At 40.0% G+C, this 24,499-nt stretch overlaps 1 protein-coding gene across 1 annotated transcript; it reads right to left on the reverse strand.

Moving 5' to 3' along the window:
• Window positions 1-1,110: 1,110 nt before the first annotated feature.
• On the reverse strand, window positions 1,111-24,224 carry LOC109043656 (chitinase-like protein Idgf4). The gene is made up of 6 exons (XM_019060946.2): window positions 24,040-24,224; window positions 19,182-19,426; window positions 16,701-16,833; window positions 14,514-14,678; window positions 9,821-10,009; window positions 1,111-2,760 (listed from the first exon to the last, which is right to left on the reverse strand). The coding sequence occupies exons 1-6, from the start codon at window positions 24,143-24,145 to the stop codon at window positions 2,315-2,317; spliced, it is 1,284 nt and encodes a 427-aa protein (XP_018916491.2). The 5' UTR covers window positions 24,146-24,224; the 3' UTR covers window positions 1,111-2,314.
• Window positions 24,225-24,499: the final 275 nt, after the last annotated feature.

The raw sequence follows: 24,499 nt of genomic DNA on the forward strand, positions 1-24,499 counted from the left end.
CTCTGCGCCGCGCCGTTCCAGGCCAAATTGCGTGTTTGGTTTCTCTCCTAACTAGACTAATTAAAGGTGCTGTCTCTTGTATCACCGAAAGACTACAAAATTAGAAATTACTTTACTCTCATGAAATAAGAGATTTTGTCGTCTTTCCTCGTTCGTAATTTTTTTTCTGAATTCGAGTTTTTTTATGCTCTTTCAAACGAGCTATCACAAAGGGGGTCTTCCCATTTGAAAAGTAAAAGTTGGGGTCCGTTTGCCCCCCAAGGGGGCCCCCCTGAAAATTTTAGGGGGGCCAAAAAATAGCTCCCTTTGACCTAGGGACATCCCCCAAGTTTCAAATCTTTACCTCAATTAGGTAAAAAGTTAGAGGGGGTGGAAGGGACTTTTGGATCACCCTATATACATTTTGGAAACAAAAGCTCTAACTTATTACTCTGAATATGTACTGTTGAATTTTTGCCACAGGTTAAGTTCGCAGGAAGGCGTAGATGACATAATTCAAAAATGAGTTCAATCAGAATCATCCCAACTACATCAGACGTTGCTTAATCTCTTTTTATAGTTTATTTTTTTTCAATAGAAAGTTAACATCATTTTGACTTGATATTTTGACATTATAATCTTCATACTATGGGGGCAATTGAAAGAACGTTCAAAGGCGTTATATGTTGTTCGGTTTTTTGTCCACAAAATAAGACGAGGAAGGGAATCAGACATCTTGAAGTGCAGTGAGACTGCGATTCTGGTGTTATCTGCCCCATAAAGCCGTCCTAAGGAAGAACTCTGTATGAGCCTTCAGGCGTTGCCAAATTTCCTTTGATAAAACACGAATTTCAAGGTACACTTATGAATATATCTCTTTCAATTTTTCAGATAATTTTGTTCGCAATTTCACCGAAATTTCCTAAAAATTTTAAGGAAAAATATTCACAGCTTCCCTAAAAAATGAACATTTTGTCGATGGAAATTTGGCAATTCTCGAATGTTCATACAGCGTTCTCCCTTAGCACGTAGCATAATTCGTAAGTAACCTACGCAAAATGGAGAAGAGAGCGCTGACATCGTGACATCGATAATAATTAAAGAATTAGTAGAAGATCAAACCAGCAAACGTAAAGTAGTAACATTACGATAATTTATTTACACAACATTACACTTAAATACATATAAATCTGACATAATTTTTGTTCGATTTACGTAGAGAATCAGAGAGTCGTAAATCATGGCCGTATAGTACGGAGAAAGGCACGTTTTCAGTCTTAAGGATTCAGAGAGCGAAGAGCCACGGTGCGGCTCAAACGATTGGATCGAAATCAAACAGGAAAGAAAGCATTAGAAAATCAGTAGAACTCTTTGAGAGAGAATACCTAAAAGTAAATGAGATGGAAAATGAGTACGACTTACACTATTGTGAGCGCATAATTACAATGGTAACTCTGAGTAATTGGTATGAGTGACATAAATCGATGTTCATGATGAAGAATTCGAAAGTGAGTAAATAGTTAATAGGACGTATTTCTGTCAAACGGAACTATGTGCAATATGAGGTGAGCTCTGTTGTACATATATTCTTATGGGTCTCAGGGCTCATGTCTTTACGCACATAGTTCCGTTTGGCAGAAATAGTCCAATTCTTGAAGCGTTGGTAACGGATTATTTCACGAGTAACTGCTCTTCTTCCGTGCTGACAAAAAACAACGTATATAAATAGGTTGTTGCCAATTTTTTCCCTCAAAATTGAATTATCCAGAAAACCTGAGTATCTTTTTCGTAAAATTTTCAGAGAATTCTATTCGCAATCCGATTCATATTAATCTAAATATTATAGAGGAAAATCCGAACAAGTTTTCTAGACGAAAAAAAGTATATTTTTTAGGGAAAATCTTGGCAACATCTCAATACTCATGAGGACTACATTTTACAACCAGGAACTACAAATTCTGACTCATTCTATAAACAACGCATGTGCCGTAGATTTCCCTATGCACATGCGTGCTTTTGCGGATGAGCCGCAGAGGCGGATCCAGCAATTTGACAACACTGGATTTCCCCCCATTTAAACCCATGCTGAATAATCGATTCTTGTCGGAGCACCTGGCCCCTCCAAGAATCGACACATCTCCATAGGTTTAAATGGAGAAAAGACAGTGTTGCCAATTTGCTGGATCCGCCGATGATGAGCCACGAATTGTAGTTCCAAACTGCAAAATGTAGTCCATGTATCATTCTTCCCCAGCACGTTAGCTCAGAGTAACCATGAGCCGTACATAGAGAGAATACAGTATCTGCATTCTCTCTACGTCCATGCTCTAAGTGCTTACAACAAGTTGCTCTTAACGGCCCTGGTGATAGGGAAGGGGGTGCCATCGCACATTCCCTTGAAGTCATCGAGGGACAAGTCGACGACAGCGACTCCACCGTAGTTCTTGTTGCGGGCGAAGAGAGCTTTGGCGGCGGCCTGCTCGGGATCCTCGTAGGAGACCCAGATGCCGTCCTCCTTTCCGGGGAGGCGGTAGGCGTAGGCTCCGGCGCGCTTGGAGGGGTCGGGCACTTTGCGGAGGAGAACGCCGTCGACCTTCGCGGAGGAGGAGGTGACCAGATGGGGGCAGATCTCGTAGTAGGAGAGCAGACCTTCCGTCTTGGTGTAGGTGCCTTCCTTGCCCTTGCCGTCGGCCACTAGGGGTGGTTGTCCGGTCTTCCCGCTGTCGGAGTCGATGGCCCAGGTGCGACCGAACGTCGGCACGGCGATTATGATCTTGTCCGCTGTGACAGACAAACGGAAGCGAAATTAGAGGAGTCGAGGAGAGGGACGCCTTGAGGCGAAGCTCAACATTTTAAAAGAAGAGTACTTCGAGGATACACTGGTAAAAAAAAACACGTTGGATCTAGAGTCCAGACTCTTGAAAACATTGACAAGAAAATGGACTCTTGATTCAATCAGATCTAAGCTTAAATTAAAAGGAAATCCGCTCAAATTAAGAGGCTTGGTTCTTGATTTAAGCTTAAATCTGACTGATGAATCAAAAGTATTTTTTCTTGTCAATGTTTTCAAGAGTCTGGACTCTAGATCCAATGCGTTTTTTGTCCAGTGTACTTGAGAAGTGAGACAAAAATGATTTTGTGCATCATAGCTTACAATTAGCTTTAAATTGGATTTCATTTTGCAATAAGAAACCACTCATTTTGGCTCATCCATAAAAGCACCTATCTTCGTAGGAACGTCGAAGGGTGAGAGGAGAAGGGAGAATAGGAAGTACCTAGGAGATGAAGAAGAAGAAGAAAAAAATGTTAAAAACGGAAAAAGAGGAATAGGAATTGCCAATTTTTAACAGAATTGTTTTTAAAATGAGCTTAAAATATTGGTTTCTAATTGCAAACTGTTGTCCAAATGTCCATCCGTTGGGCAAGCTCGGTTGCATGAACCGAAAGGTCGTGAAACTTATATTATGAACACACACGGAAAAGTACGCAGAACACAGCCCGACCCACTCAGTATGATATCTTAAAGCAATGTTGTTATTTACTGACATATGTTGATGTAATGTTACTAATATGGATGGAATGTTAAATCAGTATTGTCAGGATAAGACTGACAATATCAACATTGATGTAAGCTTGATAGACCGGCAATCAAGGAGATGTCAAGAAGGGTCAACCTGATAACAATGTTGACGGGGGCATATCAATATTATGTAAGATGATTGTAATGTTACTTCAACCTTACTATCAATGTTGTTGCAATGTTCAGGCAAGTCCCTGGCAGTAGCACATCAACATTGATGCAATCTTACCTCATTCTTACTAAGATGGATATAATATGGCTGCAATGTTGATGTGTAATATTATACTAACAAGGGGAGCTTCCCAAGTGTAACCGGAATTTCGAGTTGAAATTTCGCATGAAGATACTAGAGATGATTTTAGGGATGCCGTATTTTTTCGTTTTTTCGAATGGGGTCGGGAAAGCCCTCAAAAAAAGGGCTAAAGATGCGGAAAAAACGCGTGCGCTAGCGGCACAAGGTAAACGTAGGTGATAGAGGCTCTACTTCCTTATCAGTACCGCATGGCCAAACGGCAGCGCGCTCGCCTCGCAGGCGGGAGGTCCTAGGATCGGATCCTGATTACAGTTCGTAATTTTATTTTACTTTATGCTTGTTTATTTTTCTCTTACTTTATTTTGCACCACTCGTTCCGCAAACCGACTTACGAGGTAGAACACGTAGTGACTGAAGATTTTTTACATATGCTGATAAAAACTCGAAGTTTCTCTTGGATTGAAACGTTTTATATAATTGAATAAACAAAACACTCTAAAACTACGCTCTGACTGAAGAATCGATAATATTGTTCTGATCAGTAATCAATTCCAAGGCTGATTTATACGACCGAAAGACGAGTCCTTCGCGTCTCATCTGCCTCACTGTCGCAGCTGTGGAGTAATCGTTCGACAAATGGACGTATTTATGCTAAACAGTGGCGTGGCGTGCTTTGCAATGTATCGATTGTTATGCCATTTAAACCTATGGTAAAGAATCGATTATTAAGGTGTTCGCTGCGAACACCCTGTTTCTCGACCCTTTTCCATAGGTTTAAATGGCATATAACAATCGATATATCGCAAAGCACGCCACGCCGCTGATGCTAAAAGGAGCTATGTGCATAGAATTTGCATGCAACTTAGTTCCTTTTAGCATAAATACGTCCAAATGCGAGATGACGTCATCCTTACCGCGGAGCACGGTTGCTGTCAACCCGACTAATTTTTTCCACGTGCATGGTAATCCACCTTCCAGGCAACCTTCCTTGTTACCTTCCAGGCAAAGTATCACAAGCGCCATGCGACGTTTAAAAATTTCCGCCGCCATTTTATTTCTTTACTGAGAAATTGTTGGTTGAATCTGTTTGGAAATTTCACTAAATTTTATCGGCAGCATAAAGAAAATTCAGTAAAATTTTCGGACAGCTTCGTTGCACCAATTTCTCCGTACAATTATAAAATGGCGGCGGAAATTTTTAAACGTCACATGGCGCTTATCTTATGGCTGTCCGGAAGATAACGATATTGATACGATTACGGGCATTGGGAATGAATAGAGTACCTATATAGCGAGAGTATGGACAGATCGCTTCATGGAGGGCTTAGGGCCCAAAAGTGCAGCCACCCTTCTAACCAACTTCTAGCGCACAAAATTTCACTGCCAGTCTGCACATTCCAATTCTAACCAAGATGGCTGAGAATGTACATAAATGAGCGTTCTTCCGCAAAAATGAGTAAATTTATGCAACAAGTAAGTCAAATACGTGCTTTATAGACGATGGTTCGTAACAATTGTATTAGTAAAGCGCTCTGGATAATTGAGATTCATAGGTTGGCTGCATTTCTGGGCCCTAACTTTATTCGCGAAGACATCGGTGAAGGCCTGATGGATTTTCGGAGTTTCACATCTGTCTATACTCTCGCTATACAGGTACTCTAGAAATGAACACAGTGATATTGTCAGAACAGAATTACCAAACTTAAAAACGAAAAAATTTGTGTGAAATGATGACGAAAAAGTTGATTGGATGGAGCTACCATTCAATTTTAAGGGAAGACTGTTGGCAGTGTTCATTCTACAAAGTTGGCAACATTGTATTCTTCCATGTAAATCCATTGAATGTATCGATAATAGGCGAGGGAAGCTGCTTCACCAAGAATCGATTGTTTTGCATGCATTTAAATGGAAGAAGAATAGTGCTGCCAACTTTCAAGAATCGTTGGACGTTATGTCTTTCCAAAGACAAGGAGTAATCTTTAAAAATTATTTCGCTTGGAGATGGTCACCAACTAAACGCTTCATTTTTACCGATCTCAGTGCCTGCTTACGCTTCGTGTGAGACACGCCTTGAGTTCAATGCTTTTCGTTTGTTTACCTCCGTATTTACCTTCCTACTTTTTAGATGATGCACGCGTTGGTAAACACTCGCCTAGCCGGACCTTAAGTCGTGGTCACTGTTGATGTATAAAACCTGCCTCAATTCTGAATAAAGTTGTTGTTCGATATCACAAGTTGAGTTTATCATTTGTGTGTATAGAGCAGCCATTATACTCTGGCCTCGTGTGGTTCAGCATGATCAAATTTTTATCAACTAATATGAGCTGCGTTTGGAAACTCGTGTTTGTCGGTACGCCTACTTTTCTGCGGTGGCGTTAAAGTCTCTGTAGTGATTCCTACATTTTCATTCTGTTGTTTTTTTTTTTTTTTTTTTTTTTTTTTTTTTTTATAGAAGAAACTTGGGTTTGACATAAATTAAAGCTATGTATACTAAATTCAACCGTACGATTAGGTTATTTTTTCTAGCATAATTGGTTTTCGAGAAAATTAACAGAATAGGTACCTGATTAGATGACCCTCGTGCATTTTTAAGAAATGACGCTTGTTATAGATATTGGAATCTATAATTTACGTTCTTTGATATCATTGGCGGATCCAGCAAATTAGAAACGTTGTTTTTATCCGATTATTTAAACCTATGGAATTGTATCGATTATTCTTGGAGGGGCCAAGTGCTCCGCCAAGAATCGATTATTTAACATAGGTTTAAATGACGGAAAGCCGGTGGTGCCAAATTGTTAGATTCGCCTCTGTTCGATAAACAGCTCACCATGTAATATTATTTAATTTTAAGCTGGAATAATTATTCATGTGGCAAAGTTGCTGCAAAAAATGGGATTGTGAATGCTTTTTGAGTAAAATCGTGCTCGCTAAAATTACGCTAAACGTTGTGCATTTCAACACATTCTTAAACTTTTATAGCCGCACTAATTGTTCATACATGACGGGACCGCCGAAAAAACGATTTCAGCCCTGGTTGATAATCGAGTTTCGACTGCTTAGGAAATCAAAACTATGCGTCGGGCTTTTCAATGGCTTATAACATACCATGATGTGTTGGACGACAGCCATTTTTTCAAATGCGCGGAAGCGGTTGAGAAAATCAAAATTTTCCGAGAGCTCGCAATTTTCTGCAAAATGCTTAAATATTCTAATTAATCTCGGAACCTCAAAAAGTTTTTCCAGTGGAGCTAGATTTTGGGGAAAAGCCTCTTTTTGTCTGGAATTAAAGTATGTTTACTGGCTGTTACGTAAATTGCGGGATACGTAAGTTACGCTAAATACGCCCTGGTTAAATTGGCGATAAGAGCTGCTTTTCAAAATACCATAGGAATTCTTATAGCCGGCTAAAGAAGGCTACAGAAAATCATATAGCTGGCTGTAGAATGCGGAGAAAATCATACGGCCGGGCTATACGGAGCGATAACAAATTATGCAGCCGGGCTATAGTTCCTATAGCCGGGCTTTCTACTTTATCGCCTGGCTGTTGCTTTTTTGCCATCGATTATAAAAGGCTATAAGATATTGTGTAGAGATTCGTGTGCTTTGGAAATCATTAAGTTTGATACGGAACCACCTTAATATTTTTACAAAACACACATTATATTTTCCTTTGATACATATTTTTTTTCCATCAATTAAAATGAGAATAATCCATACAGGATGTGCAAACATTTCAAAATCATGAGTTGCATAAAGCTGACTCCGCCAGATTAAATATTAGAGCCTAACACAAAGCAAAGTGGCGACGCACTGGCGCCTACAAACCTAACAGGGATACTTCACGCATTGCGTAACGCGTAACTTTCTACTTTATCGCCTGGCTGTTGCCTTTTCGCCATCGATTATAAAAGGCTATAAGAAATTGTGTAGAAATTCGTGTGCTTTGGAAATCATTAAGTTTGATACGGAACCACCTTAATATTGACAAAACACACATTATATTTTCCTTTAATACATATTTTTTTCATCAATTAAAATGAGAATAATCCATACAGGATCATGAGTTGAATAACGCTGACTCCGCCAGATTAAATATTAGAGCTTAACACAAAGCGGAGCGGCGACGCACTGGCGCCTACAAACCCAACAGGGATACTTCACGCATTGCGCAACGCGTGCAGTATCCCTGTTAGGTTTGTAGGCGCCAATGCGCGTTTCTCGCTGGCTGCCCGCCTGCCGAACCGCAGCGTGCCACGGCGCTTGAAGCAACTATTTCTCACCAGAGGTATTGCACATTATAATACGAAACTGAAGGCGCTCTAATATATTGGTAATGGCAGGCATCCATCAAAAGTACGGAGCTTTCCTCGCAAAATAAATCAAGATACTACGGCCCAAAAAGAGAGCAGTATTTCAAAAACTCACTAAGTCCTAGCATCCGTAATTAGTAACGTTTAGCATACACTTTATCGCCTGGCTGCTGCTAAATCGCCATCGGCTATAAAAGGCTGTAAGAAATTGTGTAGCCGACTATAGAAGCTATCGGAAATCTTACAGCCGGCTGTAGGTCTATGATATTTTGGAACACAGATTCTACTGCCAATTTTTACCAGGGCGGGGGAAAAGCAAGTATTTTTAAAAAATTAAATTTAGATTCAAAGTGTAACCTTAGTCGCATTACGAGGTCAAAGCCGATAACTGCGTTATTTATTAAGAAAATCCCGAAACATCGGAGGCGGCCGTTAATTGGACCGCGTTAAACAGAAAGGAACCAAGCCACATCAGCTATTGCCAAATTTAACGCGGCAGTTTAATTGTTTACAAGAGAACGTTTGAGCGGATTCCTTTGAACATTTTAGGGAATTTGCTTCGTACTATGCAGAAAATCCACTGAAATTTGCACAAAAATCCCCACAACCGTCCTCATGTGAAAAATTAAATTGCCCAATTAAATTTGGCAATAGCTGATGTGGCTTGGTTCCTTTCTGTTTAACGCGGTCCAATTATGTCCGCTCAATCAAAATATCACATCTGGGCAACACAAACTAGCTTTTCTGACTAGTTTTTCCCGTCACAGGTCGTAAAGGCTCTATGATTACTCCTTGCAGTGTTGCGATGTTGCCGCGTGCGTGGTTCGTGGGCTAAATCAAAGCTAAGTAATTCCACTCATTACAGCAGGATATACGTAAAAGACGTAGATAAACTTTTTACGGGTAATTACGAAAAGTAAAGGGCCCCATTCAGCGAACAGGGAATAATTAAAAATAAAATGCTTTTCAACTAACTTTTTACATTTTTAAGGTTTTGACTGCGTTAAAAAATAAAATGCCAACGGAGAGTTACGACCTTGCAATCTGAGGTACGCATTTTTTGACTTTGGCCTTCGATATGCAAACATATATTCTATATTCTACATTCTACATACATACAGGGTGTCCCAGGATTAAGTACGAATATGAAAAGGAGTCGATTCTGTGGGTCAAAAGAAGACTTTTTGTGGTATAACTTTTTTCCGAAAAACGCTTTCCATTATTATCAGCTGCTCCTATTATTCCCTGTTACTTATCTCGAAAACGATGAGATATAGCGAAAAAACGCAGGAGACATTTTCTCAATATTTTTTAACGCTGAATCTTGAGGCGCCGTCAAAAATCAATTTTTGTCGCTACGAGCATTACTTTTGGCCACTTGTAGGTTCGGTAACCCCCCCCCCCCTCCCGAAACCCCCCTCAAAATGAGTTTTACCTTTCTTGGACGTCAAAAATGAAAAGAACGCTAAAAATTACTGCAAGTTACCGATTTTCATTTATATTGGTTGATAAACATTGCCGTAGTGTTAAAAATACGATTTATTCCCGCCAATTTTGGGGAGTCGTGGCGCCCAGGAAAAGTGTTTTTGGAAAAAAAAATTATACCTTAAAAACGTCTTTTTTTACCCAAAGAATCGACCAGTTTTGCACCAGTGTTGTGAGGATAATCCCACCTATAATATACAAGATACTTACGAGTAGCTCCTTTCTTGATGAATTTATCAGCCATGGCCTCAACATTTTGGAAGGGGACTCTGTTTTGAGGGAAGTAAAGGGGAGCTGAGTAGTCAGCCTGTTTGGGGGTCCTATCCGGGGTCCTGAAGTCGTAAGAGTGGATGATGTACTGGTCCACGGAAGGGTTCAAGATAGGAATGTCGTAGTACACTGAAACAAACGAAATGAGCAGTGTAGACTTTTCACACAAAAATGAGCATCTGAATAGCAATGCCTCATCTGACAATGAATTTTGACAAAACAGTAAACTAAACACCTATTTCGCGCCTTGTCCTCCAAGCCCTTCAACGGAGATGTTGCATGTGGGAGGAATTTGCGATTTGACTGTTGATTCTTGTGCAAAAGTTTGCGAGAAACACGTTTGTGCCACTGATTTTCTTTGAAATCAACTCCCTTCCAAGCTCAAAAAAGCTCTCAGGTTGGGGCCAAAGTGGAGGGGATATCCCACGCTATCCTGAGAGACCACCTCTACATCAAGACAAACTCTGCATGCAAAGAGATAGGGAGCAAATACATATTAGCAAGGTTGCCATGTTTTCAGTTTTGGAGTCCCCAAATAAAGGGGCAGCCCTGTCAATGTATTGGCTCCCTATCTTTGCATGGAGAGTTTGTCTTGATGTAGGGGTGGACTCTCAGGATAGCGTGGGATATCCCCTCTATTTTGGCCTCAACTTGAGAGCTTTTTTTGAGCTTGGGAGTTGAATTCAGAGAAAACCCGTGGCACCATCGTGTTTCTCGCGAACTTTTACATAAGAATCACCAATCAAATCGTAAAGTCCTCACTCATGCAACATCTCCATTCTGATTTCCCAAGCCCCTTTAAATCAAGAAATATCGATCAGTGTCAGGTATATTAGCTTCAAATAGAGTTATGATCTTGAACGGGCACAGTATGAACGTGTGCTTACAAGTGAGCGCAGAACAAATGTAGTGCAAAAGATTTCTTCGTATGAGAGACTGGCATAGGACAGGATGCACTAACAATGTATGCTATAAAATGTCCATCTACTTCCACCTTTTTATTTGTCTTTGGTGGAATAACAGCTGGATTGTATTCAGCGCGAGGGAATCTAAACTATTTTTGTGGAAATTTAGTTACTGATCAGTCTGAATGAGCTCAGTGTTTCTTTTTGAAATGTTGAATGCATTTCCTTCAGAGACACATTTAGGTAAATCGAAATTTGGAATTTAAATTGGGGATGGCTCTGATCGTCTCAGAGAGGAGCCACCGTCGGTTGGTTTTGTTAATAGAGGAAAATTGTTATACTCTAGTGGTTAAACTCAAGCAACGTGGTCATAAAAACAAAAATACGACTATTCGTGTTTTTGTGTACGATGTTTAGCATAGCAGGGTGTCTGAAGGCGCTTTTTCGCGATCGGAGCCGCAACTCCGCCGAGTTGAAACGAAAGCTCAGAATGAAACAAGCTTCAGTTGGTTCCTCTCCGTTATTTCAGTTCCGATCTTGAATGAAGCCAAGACGGAGCCAGCTGCGAGTTGATCCCCTCCTGTGAAATGATTCCATTTGGTTCATAAAAGCATAAGAGGGAACTTGTCGTAATAATTATAGGCTAAAATAAGCTCCAAAAACGTATTTCAGTTGATGAAAAGTAAACTTGGTAATTTCAAGCAATTTTTAAAAAAGAGAGCGGCCGGTGGATAATGGCCGACAAACCATAACTACATCCTCACAGATTCGAAAAATCAGGGGAAACTCATGTGACAGCTCATGCCCGCAGTGTATTTTGAAAATATGAAAACCTTGTATCTTGGGTCTTTTTAACACATAGAGGCCCATTTACTAAGTATTCATGTTGAGAATGCGAAAAACTCAATTATTACAAAATTGGTTGGTTACGTTTCTTTGGCTCCAAACAACAGATACATTATTATGCTTCAGCAAATATTGCGTCAATTTGTTTGACTATTGAATTTACTTTTAAACGCCGTCTAAAACCCTAGAATTGCAAGTCTGCGCATCCACTGCCCATTAACGCAATAGCGCCAACAGGTATTGCACTTTTAAGTGACACATAGAGCGTCCCTCGTTTTTCTTTGTTTACGACCGTTCGGTGGCTAATGAGTTACTGCATTCATAAAACCGATCGACTGTCCAACAAGTTTTTTAAGACTTCCTGATTGAGGAGCAAATTAGCAGTGGAAAGTGAATTGAACTTTAACGAGGATTGCGTAAGACGCGCAGAGACCTCTTCATCAATGATGCGAATTGACTAGGAAATGGTACCTTCTGGAGATGACACTCGACTCAACCAGTGGCGTGGCGTGCTTTGCTATGCATCGATTGATACGCCACTCAAGCCAATGAAAAAGATCGATTGTTAGGGTGTTCGCAGCGGACACCTTAGTAATCGATTCTTTACCATAGCTTCAAATGGCGAGATATCGATAATCGATCGTTCACGCCACGCCACTGGACTCAACGAATGAACGTGCCGATTAGAAGTCGGATCTCACAGTTTACACCAGTAGCACCTCTGCTGGCATGCACTCTGCATGCGAATATTCGTGATTGCAAAGGAGCAATGGCAGTCTTCACGATGGAAAAACAAATTATGAAGATTCAATGACCGTTAAAACTAACGCCACCCTCAGATAGTATCGAAATTACCAACTGTTACTTATGTATCTCTTTCAGTGCGAGACAAGAATAAGAAATGAGGTGTTCAGATGGCGTCATCACCTTCACTCGGGCTATTGGTAATACGATGGTTATCACTACAGATGTGCAATGTATCATTGGCGAATCGTACTCGATCGCCCGAAAAAAAGAAGAAGGAAAGAACGAAGGAAATAAGAAGGAAATACGCTCATAATTGGTAATAATCCAAGACTAAATTGTCTCAAACTGCATATTAGACTCTTTAAAATTTCAATAATTCTGTTAGAGAAGTCTCCGGACTTCCCTTTGACCGAGGGGGGGGGGGGGGGGTATTCCAAACCAAGCCCCCCCCGCCCCCTCGTTTGAAGTGTCTAGATCCGACTCTCTAATATAATAAGTAGATAAGGAATTCGAAATCAGGAGGTGATACTCCTGCTAACCTTATATGCGCGCTGGTTTTAATAAATAAATTGATACTTAATTAAATTATTTGAAAAACGTGAAAAGCAAGTCGCTCACTGTGCTTTTTCGTTAAAAAACACTCTTCTGAGACTCTTGAAAAAACTGTCTACACTAACAAGGAGTCCCCGATTTTAGTGGGGTTTTTTAAAAGTATTCACATCGGACGAAATTTTCTTAAAAAGGTTTAAAAAATTACCACAGATGTTCCAAAACTCTTTTAATTTAAAAGATTGTAGCTGTGCGTGTAAAAACTACAGTAAGTCTTCGCTGAGTCAATTTAGACTTTATACTTAGATTTTACCTTCTGTCATCAGTGTCACTGGAAAATATCGAGAAAGGGCAACTAGTTACGTGAATTAGATCAGTTTTTAAAGAAGTTGTATTTTTAAAACTGTAAACGACATTATAACATTGTCATTGCAGTGTTTTGACACTGTAACTATAGTTGCACGTGTAGGAGGCACTGCTTAATTTAAATAACGAAGAGGCTACCTACGAGAAATTGCGTGACCGAATTTTTTCGCATCATACTTTACGCTACTGTTAGGAGCCACTATTTTTGGATAATTTTAGAGACAACATACTTATTTATCATTGGTGCCCGCATGCAGATTGGCATTTTTATGGATGAGCCATAAATAGTGGTTTCGTGTTGCTAAATGTCGTTTATATCAGTTGGTGAAGTGCCTATTCTAAAGAAATGCAAACAACCTGCAAACAGAATATCATGTATTCTGGCCAGTTTTGGAATAGGTACACACACGTGCATCCTCGGGCACGGACTGAAAGTCCAGGAGCAATGCCATGCAATAAGAGTCGCGGCATTGAGCTGCAGCAATGATGAGATCATTATCAACGGAAAATTCCAGTCTCTGAGCCAAAAAAAAAAAGGTGAGAACAAAGTGTATACAATCGAAGGCGATGCGCATGGACAAACCGGACTGAAGATAATGATTCAATGCCATTAATCCACATGTTGTCTACTGACATCGACGGGGACTTATTGAGGTTGAGACTGGTGACCTAATTGGAATTTCTGATAAGGATGCATTTTATAATAAGTGATTATTATAAGTGTCCAAGGCGTTACGATCATTTGATAATGGATTTTCATGGTTACGGCCTAAATAGTTTATGCATCGCCGCGAAAAAGGGAGGAGGGGGCCACTTCCTCCCTTCCATCGAAGAGGGAACCCTTCTTGACGTGCAGGGGTTTAATTTGGGGCTCCAAAAGGTCCATTTAAGGTTTTTCCAGGCATTTTCGGCTAAAATCTACTCTCCTGAAAAACTTTGACGGAAATACTCATACACACACGCACCGTAGTACCTCATATGGTATAATCACCCGAATTTTGAAGATCGCTCAGTTTGATTTAATTTTAAAGAGGTTTAAGAGTGCCGGCGCCTGAAAAATGGGAACAAAAAAAAAGTGCCAACTCAAGAAGGAGAAAATGATGACAGATAATTTATGGATGAATGTCGAAGAGTTTAAGAACGGTTAGTTATACTCGTGGCTTTCAGATTGATACATTAAAGGGTTGATTATCGAAGATCAAGGATTTTTTCTGATTTACCTGTGTTGTTGACATGAGGTAAGTTGGAGATGGATAGAAGGTGGCCTTTGGGTCTGAGGACTGCTTTCAGCTCACGAGCCAAGGCAGAGAACTGTTCACGGTGGGCTTCAGGGTTCTTGTCTCTGTCACCAGAGAAAATCTTCTTTGTTCCGTGCCAGAGAGAGCCTAGAAAATGTGAACATTTATTATTGATCATACGCAAGAGGATCAACACGCGGATACAACGCGGATACGCGGATCAATATCATGTCGGCCTTTTCATTCATATCTATATTTTTTCACTTTAAATTTTATGAAATGATGTCCATTTCTGCTAAAGCCAAACAGATTTAATCCCCTCCATCACTGAACCGGACAAATGTATTGATTCAGTTGTGAATGCATATCAATAAGGTTGCTTATTTTACTTAAATGGCGTTTACTCAGAAGAGAAATAATTTACCGATAGGAAGATATAAATATATGTAGGTACTTGGGTGTCGGTGGAATCACTATTCTTCAGGTATCATAAGTTACGATACGTATTACGTTCTTGCTGAAACCATTCATAGTATACTTTTACAGAACTCATTTGAAGGAACGGATCGACGGTGAAACTAAGATTCGAAAAAAAACTGACAAATCAGCATTTTTGCCTAACAGGTTTTAAAAATATTTTCACACAGAAAAAAGTTTTATGCGCTTCGCGAGTTTCTTTTGCTTTTATTTGTTTTTTTTTCCCTGGTAAAAATTGGCGATAAGAGCGGCGTTTCAAAATACCATAGGAATTCTTATAGCCGGCTAAAGAAGGCTACAGAAAATCATATAGCTGGCTGTAGAATGCGGAGAAAATCATACGGCCGGGCTATACGAAGCGATAAAAAATTATGCAGCCGGGCTATAGTTCCTATCGCCGGGCTTTACACTTTATCGCCTGGCTGTTGCTTTTTCGCCATCGATTATAAAAGGCTATAAGAAATTGTGTAGAAATTCGTATGCTTTGGAAATCATTAAATTTGATACGGAACCACCTTAATATTTACAAAACACACATTATATTTTCCTTTAGTACATATTTTTTTTCATCAATTAAAATGAGAATAATCCACACAGGATGTGCAAACATTTCAAAATCATGGGTTGAATAACGCTGGCTCCGCCAGATTAAATATTAGAGCCTAACACAAAGCGGAGCGGCGACGCACTGGCGCCTACAAACCTAACAGGGATACTTCACGCATTGCGCAACGCGTGAAGTATCCCTGTTAGGTTTGTAGGCGCCAATGCGTGTTTCGCGCTGGCTGCCCGCCTGCCACGGCGCTTGAAGCAACTATTTCACACCAGAGGTATTGCACAGTATCATACGAAACTGAAGGCGCTCTAATATATTAGTAATGGCAGGCATCCATCAAAAGTACGGAGCTTTCCTCGCAAAATAAATCAAGATTCGACCCAAAAAGAGAGCAGTATTCCAAAAACTCACTAAGTCCTAGCATCCGTAATTAGTAACGTTTAGCATACACTTTATCGCCTGGCTGTTGCTTAATCGCCATCGGCTATAAAAGGCTATAAGAAATTGTGTAGCCGGCTATAGAAACTATTTGAAAACTTACAGCCGGCTGTAGGTCTTGGTCTATGGTATGTTGGAACACAGATTCTACTGCCAATTTTTACCAGGGTTTTGCACTTCAATTGGATTACATTTTGCAATAAGAAACCACTATCTCTGATTCTCCCATAAAAGCACACATCTGCATAGAACGACCAACGGCATGTATGTTGTTTCTAAAATGGGCCAGAAATAGTGGTTCCTTATTGCGAAATGTACTAATCCAATTAGCCCTCAGGGGCTAATCCCATTCAATTCCTACCTACCTTCCCTACTGTCCTATTATACCTATTTTATAGTACTAATAGTATTATATAGAATTGTTCATTGTTCTTCATTAAAATTGATATGATTGAAAGTCTTGAATTGAGAATTAATTATTTTCATTATGTTCACTTTTTTACAATTTAAGCCACAGGTGGGCACATTTATACATACTCTGTAAAATCGACTAAAATCATCATTGTAACTTCGCACATTATGACGTTTAAATATATTTGGCCGGTGCCTGATCACACTCTGATCAGCCATCTTCCCGTTATTTCTCCACAGTTGGATTGAAAACCACGCAGACATTCATATTTAAGGAAAATTCTCACCGAAAATTCCACGCTCTTTGGGTTCCTTGTCGGGAGGGAATTCCCATGCCAAATCAACGCCGTCAAAACCGTAGTCATCTACCTTCTTTGCGACTGAGTTCGCAAACTTAGTTCTCCTTTCCGGAGTCTCCAGCTGAAACACACACATTCAGCAAAACTTTCAGAAAAATTGCTAGGTCTAATAATTTTTTTTTTTTTTAATACACAAGTGCACAAGTGCACTACAGCTGTCATCAATCATCCACTCAAAAAAAGGTATGACTCTGAGACCCATAAAAAATGGCTCGGAGATCCATAATTCCTAACCAAAGTGACTTACCGTCTACAGTATGGCTTTCTGAGCCATACCTTATTGGTCGTGAACCTATAAGCATGGCTCGGCGAACTATATTTTATGGCTCCATGATCCATAACTCGGCCGGTAAATCACTCTTCCCATACTTGTTTTTTGAGTGTCTATATAGTCAAAAATAGTTCATAACAGTGTAATATTGCGACAATTTTACAAACGAACTTCTCATATCCTAAGAATGGAGACAATTCCTTGAAAACTGATACGAAGATTCATTACAACTTTATTACTTTCATTGTGTTACTAAGCGTGCACCAATATTTCAACGAAGATGTTTCTCCGGATTATCCCTGAATATTTATTTTTAGTGTTTTGTCATGGGCGGATCCAAGTACCTACCGCAAACGAATGGAGGGCGTCAGGGGGGTCCACGGGCCTTCATTGGCGGATCCAGCAAATTGTCAACATTGTTTCCTCCATTTATAACCTACGGATATGTATAACCTATTAATAACCTATCCACCCCATTTATGACCCCCCTAACCCTCCATTTATAGCCTATCGATTCTTGGAGGGGCTAGGTGCTCCGACAAGAATCGATTATATAACATAGGTTTAAATGGAGGGAGTCCGGTGCTACCAAACAGCTGGATCCGCCTCTACGGGCCTACCCCAGGATTTTTTTGAATTTTTGAGGCATCTGATATGCAGTTGGTATTAATTTCGTCATGAATAATCACCAAATGTGAGCGTCTTTCATTCTTCTTTCCTCCGTTCTTTCCTTCTTTCTTCCTTCTTTTTTTGGGCGAACGGGGTGGGGGCGTACTCCCCCCACGCCCCCTGGATCCGCACAGAAAAAAAATTAAATTGCTGATTCAACAATTCAATTGCTGAAAACAGTGAGTGCATTGTTTCAATGTAGATTTTACAACAAAAAAATGCTATACTTTAACCACCCCCGTGGTTAAATTAGTTTACAATGTGGTTAGAGTAGCATTTTTTTGTTGTAAAATCTACGTTGAAACATTGCACTCACTGTTTTTAGCAATTAAATTGTTGAATCAGCAATTTACTTTTTTCCGTGCGCCTATGGGTTTTGTCCATGCAGTCTCTTCAGCATTATTGAGCACTTGCAGGTCAAGGACCCATATCATTCTGAGAAAAACAACTTTATTTTGCCGAGACAAAATCACCCTGCCCTGCATACAGTATCAACAATCAATATACTCCCATGCTTCATTTCCGAGAACTTTCTAATCAATATCTACTGATTCTATTCATTTTTTCCTTGCCTGCCCTTCATCACGACCTGACGGTTGGGTGCTAGTTTCTCTGAACCAGTGATGAACTCATTCAACTGAGAGATTATACGTGAGCAAAGCAGGAGTTTTTTCACCTAATTTGATAAGATAGAATAGAACCGTAGGAAGGGTTATATTTTTCAGAAATAACATCAGCATTTCGTCAGATGGACCGTGGGATACTTAAGAATATTAAAATTCAGAGCTCATTCGAAAACGTGTATGTATAATCTTTCAAAAACCAACTGAAACAACCGGGAAAAACAGAAGAGTTCGCGAGAGATTTTAATTTTCAATCAACGTGATACAACAGAGTACGTTCACTCGGAGTTTTTATATAGTCGTTACTTATAAGCAGAGGCGTAGGAAGGGGGGACGGGGGCCTGTCCTCCCCCCCTAGAATTGGAAATAGTATCATCTGGCCCCCCCAGAAACTCTGGATGTTGCAAAAACACCTTCTTCAACGGTAAGTCTCTGTCGCCGTGGCGCGTGAGACGATGCCTATACATAGAAAAACCTGTTGAATGCAACAATTTCAAAGTATTTTAACCTTAAAATGCATGAAACTGGGTGATTTTTAGGTAGAAATTGAAGGAAGATTAGCGCCACAACTGCCTCGAGATGCGCTCAAGTAGAGTTAAAATTTCGAAAATTTTCCGGAACCTTAAAATGCATAAAACTGGGCGATTTTTAGGTAGAAATTGAAGGAAGATTAGCGCCACAACTGCCTCGAGATGCGCTCAAGTAGAGTTAAAATTTCAAAAAATTTCCGGGGGAGGCCGCCCGGACCCCCCAGACCCCCCGGTGGTGGGGGGCCAGCCCCCCCCCCCCCCAGCAAAATGACCTAGTTACGCCTATGTCAAAAAGTTAGGCTATGCCTCCTCTTACCAGAGTTAAGTATTTGTCAACGTCTTCCTTGTCGGCCCATCCACCGATGGACAAGAGAACCTTGAGGTTGGGGCTGGTCTTCTTCAAGGCGGTCACGGCCCTGATGTGAACTTTGCCCTTGTCCGAGTCCGACTTGCCCAACGTGTCGATGTCATTGTCGGAGCCAATTCCGTACCATCCGTAGATGATCTGGTTGCAGTAGGCCAAAGCTGGCTTCAGATCTTCCGAGGTCACTTTCGCACGACCTTCAAATACACCAGAAAATAAAAAATAGTATACATTTTATTTTGTTTTATTTTAAAATTCTCGTACATAAAAGCTGCAATGGAGATGTTGCATGTGTGAGGAATTTGCGATTTGACTGTTGATTTCTATGTAAAAAATCGCGAGAAACACGATGGTGCCACTGGTTTTCTCTGAAATCATCTCCCAAGCTCAAAAAAAGCTCTCAAGTTGAGGCCAAAATGGAGGGGATATCCCACCCTACCCTGAGAGTCCACCTCTACATCAAAACAAACTCTCCATGCAAAGATAGGGAGCAAATACATTAGCAGGGTTGCCACTTTATTTGGGGACTCCAAGACAGAATACACGACAACCTTGCGAATGTATTTGCTCCCTATCTTTGCAAGGAGAGTTTGTTTTGATGTAGAGGTGGACTCTCAGGGTAGAGTGGGATATCCCCTCCGTTTTGGCCTCACTTTGAGAGCTTTTTTTGAGCTTGGGAGTTGATTTCAGAGAAAACCAGTGGCACCATCGTGTTTCTCGCGAACTTTTACATAAGAATCAATAGTCAAATCGCAAATCCCTCACACATGCAACATCTCCATACAGGTCAATAACAAATGAAAATATTACAATAACGACAAAACAACAAATTAGCGTGAAGCATGATCTTTCAGAAGCAGCTCATCAATAGTATTGATGAGCTGCTTCTGAAATTTATAGTATTGATTCATTGAAGATAATAGTATTGATTCGATCACCGAAAAAAAATTGAAGTTAATTTAACATTCTGGATGTAAAAAAGGGCGCGAGAACTTACAAAATGCTAAAATACCTGCCACAACAGTTACTTCAGCAATGCCAAGATGTAAAATTAAGTGCTGTGGCGGGTAATTCAGCATTTATAAGTTCTCGCACACTTTTTTTACATTCAGAATGTAATTTAACTTCCCTTTTTTTTTCGGTGAAGCTTCTCGAAGTAGGAGCTGTTTCAGCTCTAACATGAATGATGCGGAACTTGTGCCCCTGAACAGAAGTTTTAGTCTTAGTGGCAGCGATTTGAGAAATTGAATAGATGCAAATTTGATATTGCTTTTGCATCTATTCGATTTTGAAAATGAGGCTCCAGAAATTAAGGACAATTGGATCGCATCTAGCAAAAAGGGATCAGCGGGATTACAGAGTTTCCAAAATCGTGCAATTTCTCCTTTTCTTTGAAAAATACCTAATTTGTGTACAGTATTAATATTTACACAATTATTTCCCTTCAAGAGAGGACCTTTGAGAGGACCGAGTTTTGTGGCGGTTGGGCGTTGCAGAGCGCCGGATAGCGCTGTGAGAGCAAATCTTATGTACATGTATGTATTTCTCTTCGAAAGTAACGATTTTTGGCTGGGAAACAAGAATTATTTGCTATTCTGGGAGATTTTTTTAGATAATTACGAAGAAGCAACCTATTTGTGACATGTAATCGAATTGATTCGTTTTCGCGAAATGCAATCCAATTGATGAACGTCATGTAAGAGAGTCAATGTTATTTATGCGCGTAGCTATAAAAATTCGCCGTAGAAAAGAGAATTTGACGAATTGGACTACATTTTACAATGAGGAAAGCGCTTATATCTGAATAGGGAAGTTGATGATAAGTATGCTGTCTCCTAAAGGAGCCAGAAATAGCGATTCCTCATCATTGCAAAATGTCCAAATATACAAAACACTATCGAGATAAGCCTCAAGCTCCCCCAAACCTTATCCGATTTCTTTAATATTTCTCTTATAAAATAGGCGAATTTTCAGATTTTCCCCCATTTTCTTTTTTTTAAAGTACACAACTGTCGTCGTCTCGTCGTGAATAATTCCTGCGGTGATGCCTCCAAACCCTTAATATGCAAAATTAGTAAAATGATCAGGAGAAGACTGAATCGCTCAATTAAAAATTTTCCAAAACATTTTTCATTGCAGAAAAATATTGGCTCGGAGGCTTATCAATTGATTATAACCCCCCCCCCCCCCCGCCACCGCGCCCGCCAAAAAAACAGCCTCTCATAAGTCATAAGGTCGACATTAGTGACTTTCGTTCAATTAGTCATGGCAAACTTCTATACCTTATCATTTCAAGGTGGAGAAATGGTGCTGGGTCCACACCATTTCGCGGAAAAATCAAAGCCGAGAAATTCCAAAAATTACAATTAGAGTCAAAAGCAGTTTGACTGCTAGTAGTTTGAACTGCATACAGTTTCAGGCCATTTTTTAGTATTTTTTCTCGCTTATTTTTTCATTTCTAATCTATCTCTACATACATGTAGTGAAAATATAGTGTTCTGAATTAAACGAATGAATGTTCGAATTTTTTATACATTAAAACTCTTGGGTCGTCTTAATAATTAACTTACGTTATCTCCATAGTTTTCGATTGACTATATTTCCCAGACAAGAAAAGTGGGAATGTTGGTAGCGTTGAATGTTTGCTACAGACCGTCTATATGATATTCTTAACAACATGCATTAAAATTATTTTAAAACCAGCAAAAACTATCGGCTGGAAGTAGTTCTTTCCCCACTCCCCTCCTTTCTATACCAGTGGCGTGGTCTGCTTTGCGATATATCGATTGTTGTGCCATTTAAACCCATGGTAAAGAATCGATTATTAAGGTGTTCGCTGCGAACACCCTGTTTATCGATCCTTTCCATAGGTTTAAATGGCCGATCAGTCGATATATCGCAAAGCACGCCACGCCACTGTTCTATACCCTAGAGTTAAATTGTTTTCGAACTGAACAACTCAGTTCACTGATTCTTAAATTCAGGGACCCAAGCGTCTACCTCTGAGTAGTGAGCACCCTTTATAGCAGCATTCTAAGAGAAAAACTGCACTTATGATGGTTCACTATTAAATAAAGGCGCACCCAGAGCTTTAAAATGTTGACTTTAAATGCTTGAACTTTGCAGCCTCATCGCACTTGACGTCCTCGTCTCAAACAAAACGCACCGGATTGCCCACACCTTGAGACTTTAAATTACCTATTTAGTGGATTTGATACTTTGATCTCCGAGAATGAATTATATTTTATAGGTCAGACGGCATGTTCCTAACAACAGTGCATTATTCTGTGACTGGCTCTTCCTTAGCCGTCATTTAGAGGGGAATAATTTTGAATATTTAAATTAAAATCGTATGAAGTTTGAATATTATAGGCTTAAACCCAAGTGTCAACATTGATAATACCAATTACTACCCAAGCGGGATTCATTTGCTGTTATTGAAATTCATCCGATCAGTCCAATAATTTCGCACCAAACGGTTTTGAGCTGAGAATTAGCTTCTATATGAAGATTAATAGGACTACATTTTGCGATTCGGAACTATAATTTCTGGCTCAGTTGAGAAACAACATATGTACCATTAAATTCCCTATGCACCTAAGTGTTTTTACAGATAAACCAGAAATTATAGTTCTGAATTGTAAAATGTAGTCCAATCAAACTGCCCATCTAGGAAAACCCGGGATTTTCTGGTGACATACGTCGATCTAGCGGTTTAACTACATTCAGGTCCATGCTCAAAATCTGCAAAAACTGATCGGTATGGTTCGGTAAAAACTGATCTGAACTGATGCTCGGTCTGGACCCAAGTAGTGCAGTGCATCGGAAAATGCAACATTTGATGCAACAAAGTTTCAATGTTTTGACCATGAAATTGCAGAATGTCACTTTTTTTGGTCGATAAATGTTGATTTTAAACTTAATCAGTATGGGTGATCAGAATGCATGGCTAATAAAAAAAGACAATTTGCGATTTAAAAAAAAAAATACACCTTACTACATTTTTATTGCAATACCTTTTAATAAAAGGAGCCCATTTTAATTAGTGAAGAGAAAACACACACATGTACCCACAATCTCGATACTCAATAGAAATAAGTACCATGTAATTGAGGACTTTTTCAGTAAAATAGCGTATGAGGCTTGCAGTGTTGTTAAGATTTTTCAATGTTTTATGGCGGAAAAAATTCTTTCATCGTCGACTTAATTCCTTGCAATTAATAGTGCGGAAAAACCAAGATCAAATTCAGGAAAAAATGCATAGCACAACTGTCGGAGTCGGATAAGTTATTTACAACTGTAAAACTACGTTGCACAGTTTTAGCAGCATTGGAAGTCTCATATACGCCCTTTTACCGGAAAGTGAGAGAATTTGCAGGTGTCTTAAATTTGATGAATTTCGTGTTTAAGTGGAAACCACTGGGCGAATTGAACACGATGATACCCTCGGTTCATGAACTGAACAATTATTGGAGAAGATATTACAAAATGATCTAATCTGCTAAAATACGTGTGATCAAATGGGAAATGCCGCCAGATGACGTCACTAGGCGGTGCATTTTCTCACTTTTACATCCATTTTTATACTATTTCCCATATCAGAAAAAAATCATAAAAAATACTGCGAAATCAGCTCTTCGAGGACTTTCAGATGAAGCAATAAAAATTTTGCATGCAAAATTCCCCATTGGAATTAATTGCGACCTGTGCAACTTGGGTACAGTGAAGACTCCTTGTTTGGACCCTACGTGCCTCATTTATTGAAGTTTGTGCGATTCCATTTTGGGCTATAGAAAAAATTATCATTTACCGTCTCTGAAGTAGGAGTCGCCATCGTAGTAGCACACAACTTTGGCGGCCTCGATTTTGGCGGCGACCAAAGCGGCCAAAACACACACCGATAACTTGAACCACATTTTCACTTATTGCTCGACTGCTGATGAGCAACTGACGATGCCGGCAAATTTCAAGACCTACCGGTGTTCGGCGACACCAATCAACGTTGTCTGTTCAAGCGGAAAAAAGTTAAGTTCCTGCACCAACAAGGCGCAAACTTTCGCATCTCGGCAACGGGCGAGCTTTGGGTAGGAGATGCGATAGGGTCAGCCAACGCGGTTTGAAAATCGCCACGGAAACGACTGACTTTCCCGAATCCAAACAATGTATTTTCACACAATCTGGCAACAAAGCGTTGATCGGTTGATCCGATGATCAATGAGTCCGTCCTCACCGTATCGTCTTGGGCTCCTGGTGACCTCGACCCCCTGATA

This window comes from Bemisia tabaci, chromosome 6 (genome assembly GCF_918797505.1).
Source record: "Bemisia tabaci chromosome 6, PGI_BMITA_v3".
In the NCBI taxonomy this organism is placed as follows: Eukaryota; Metazoa; Arthropoda; class Insecta; order Hemiptera; family Aleyrodidae; genus Bemisia; species Bemisia tabaci.

What these genes read in the sequence shown, in the direction of transcription:
- LOC109043656 (XM_019060946.2), bottom strand. Translation starts at nt 24,145, where the DNA reads ATGTGGTTCAAGTTATCGGTGTGTGTTTTGGCCGCTTTGGTCGCCGCC. An exon ending in TTGACAAATACTTAACTCTG is followed by an intron (nt 16,834 to 19,181) that starts GTAAGAGGAGGC and finishes TGTGTGTTTCAG; the next exon opens with CTGGAGACTCCGGAAAGGAG. An exon ending in CAAAGAGCGTGGAATTTTCG is followed by an intron (nt 14,679 to 16,700) that starts GTGAGAATTTTC and finishes CACATTTTCTAG; the next exon opens with GCTCTCTCTGGCACGGAACA.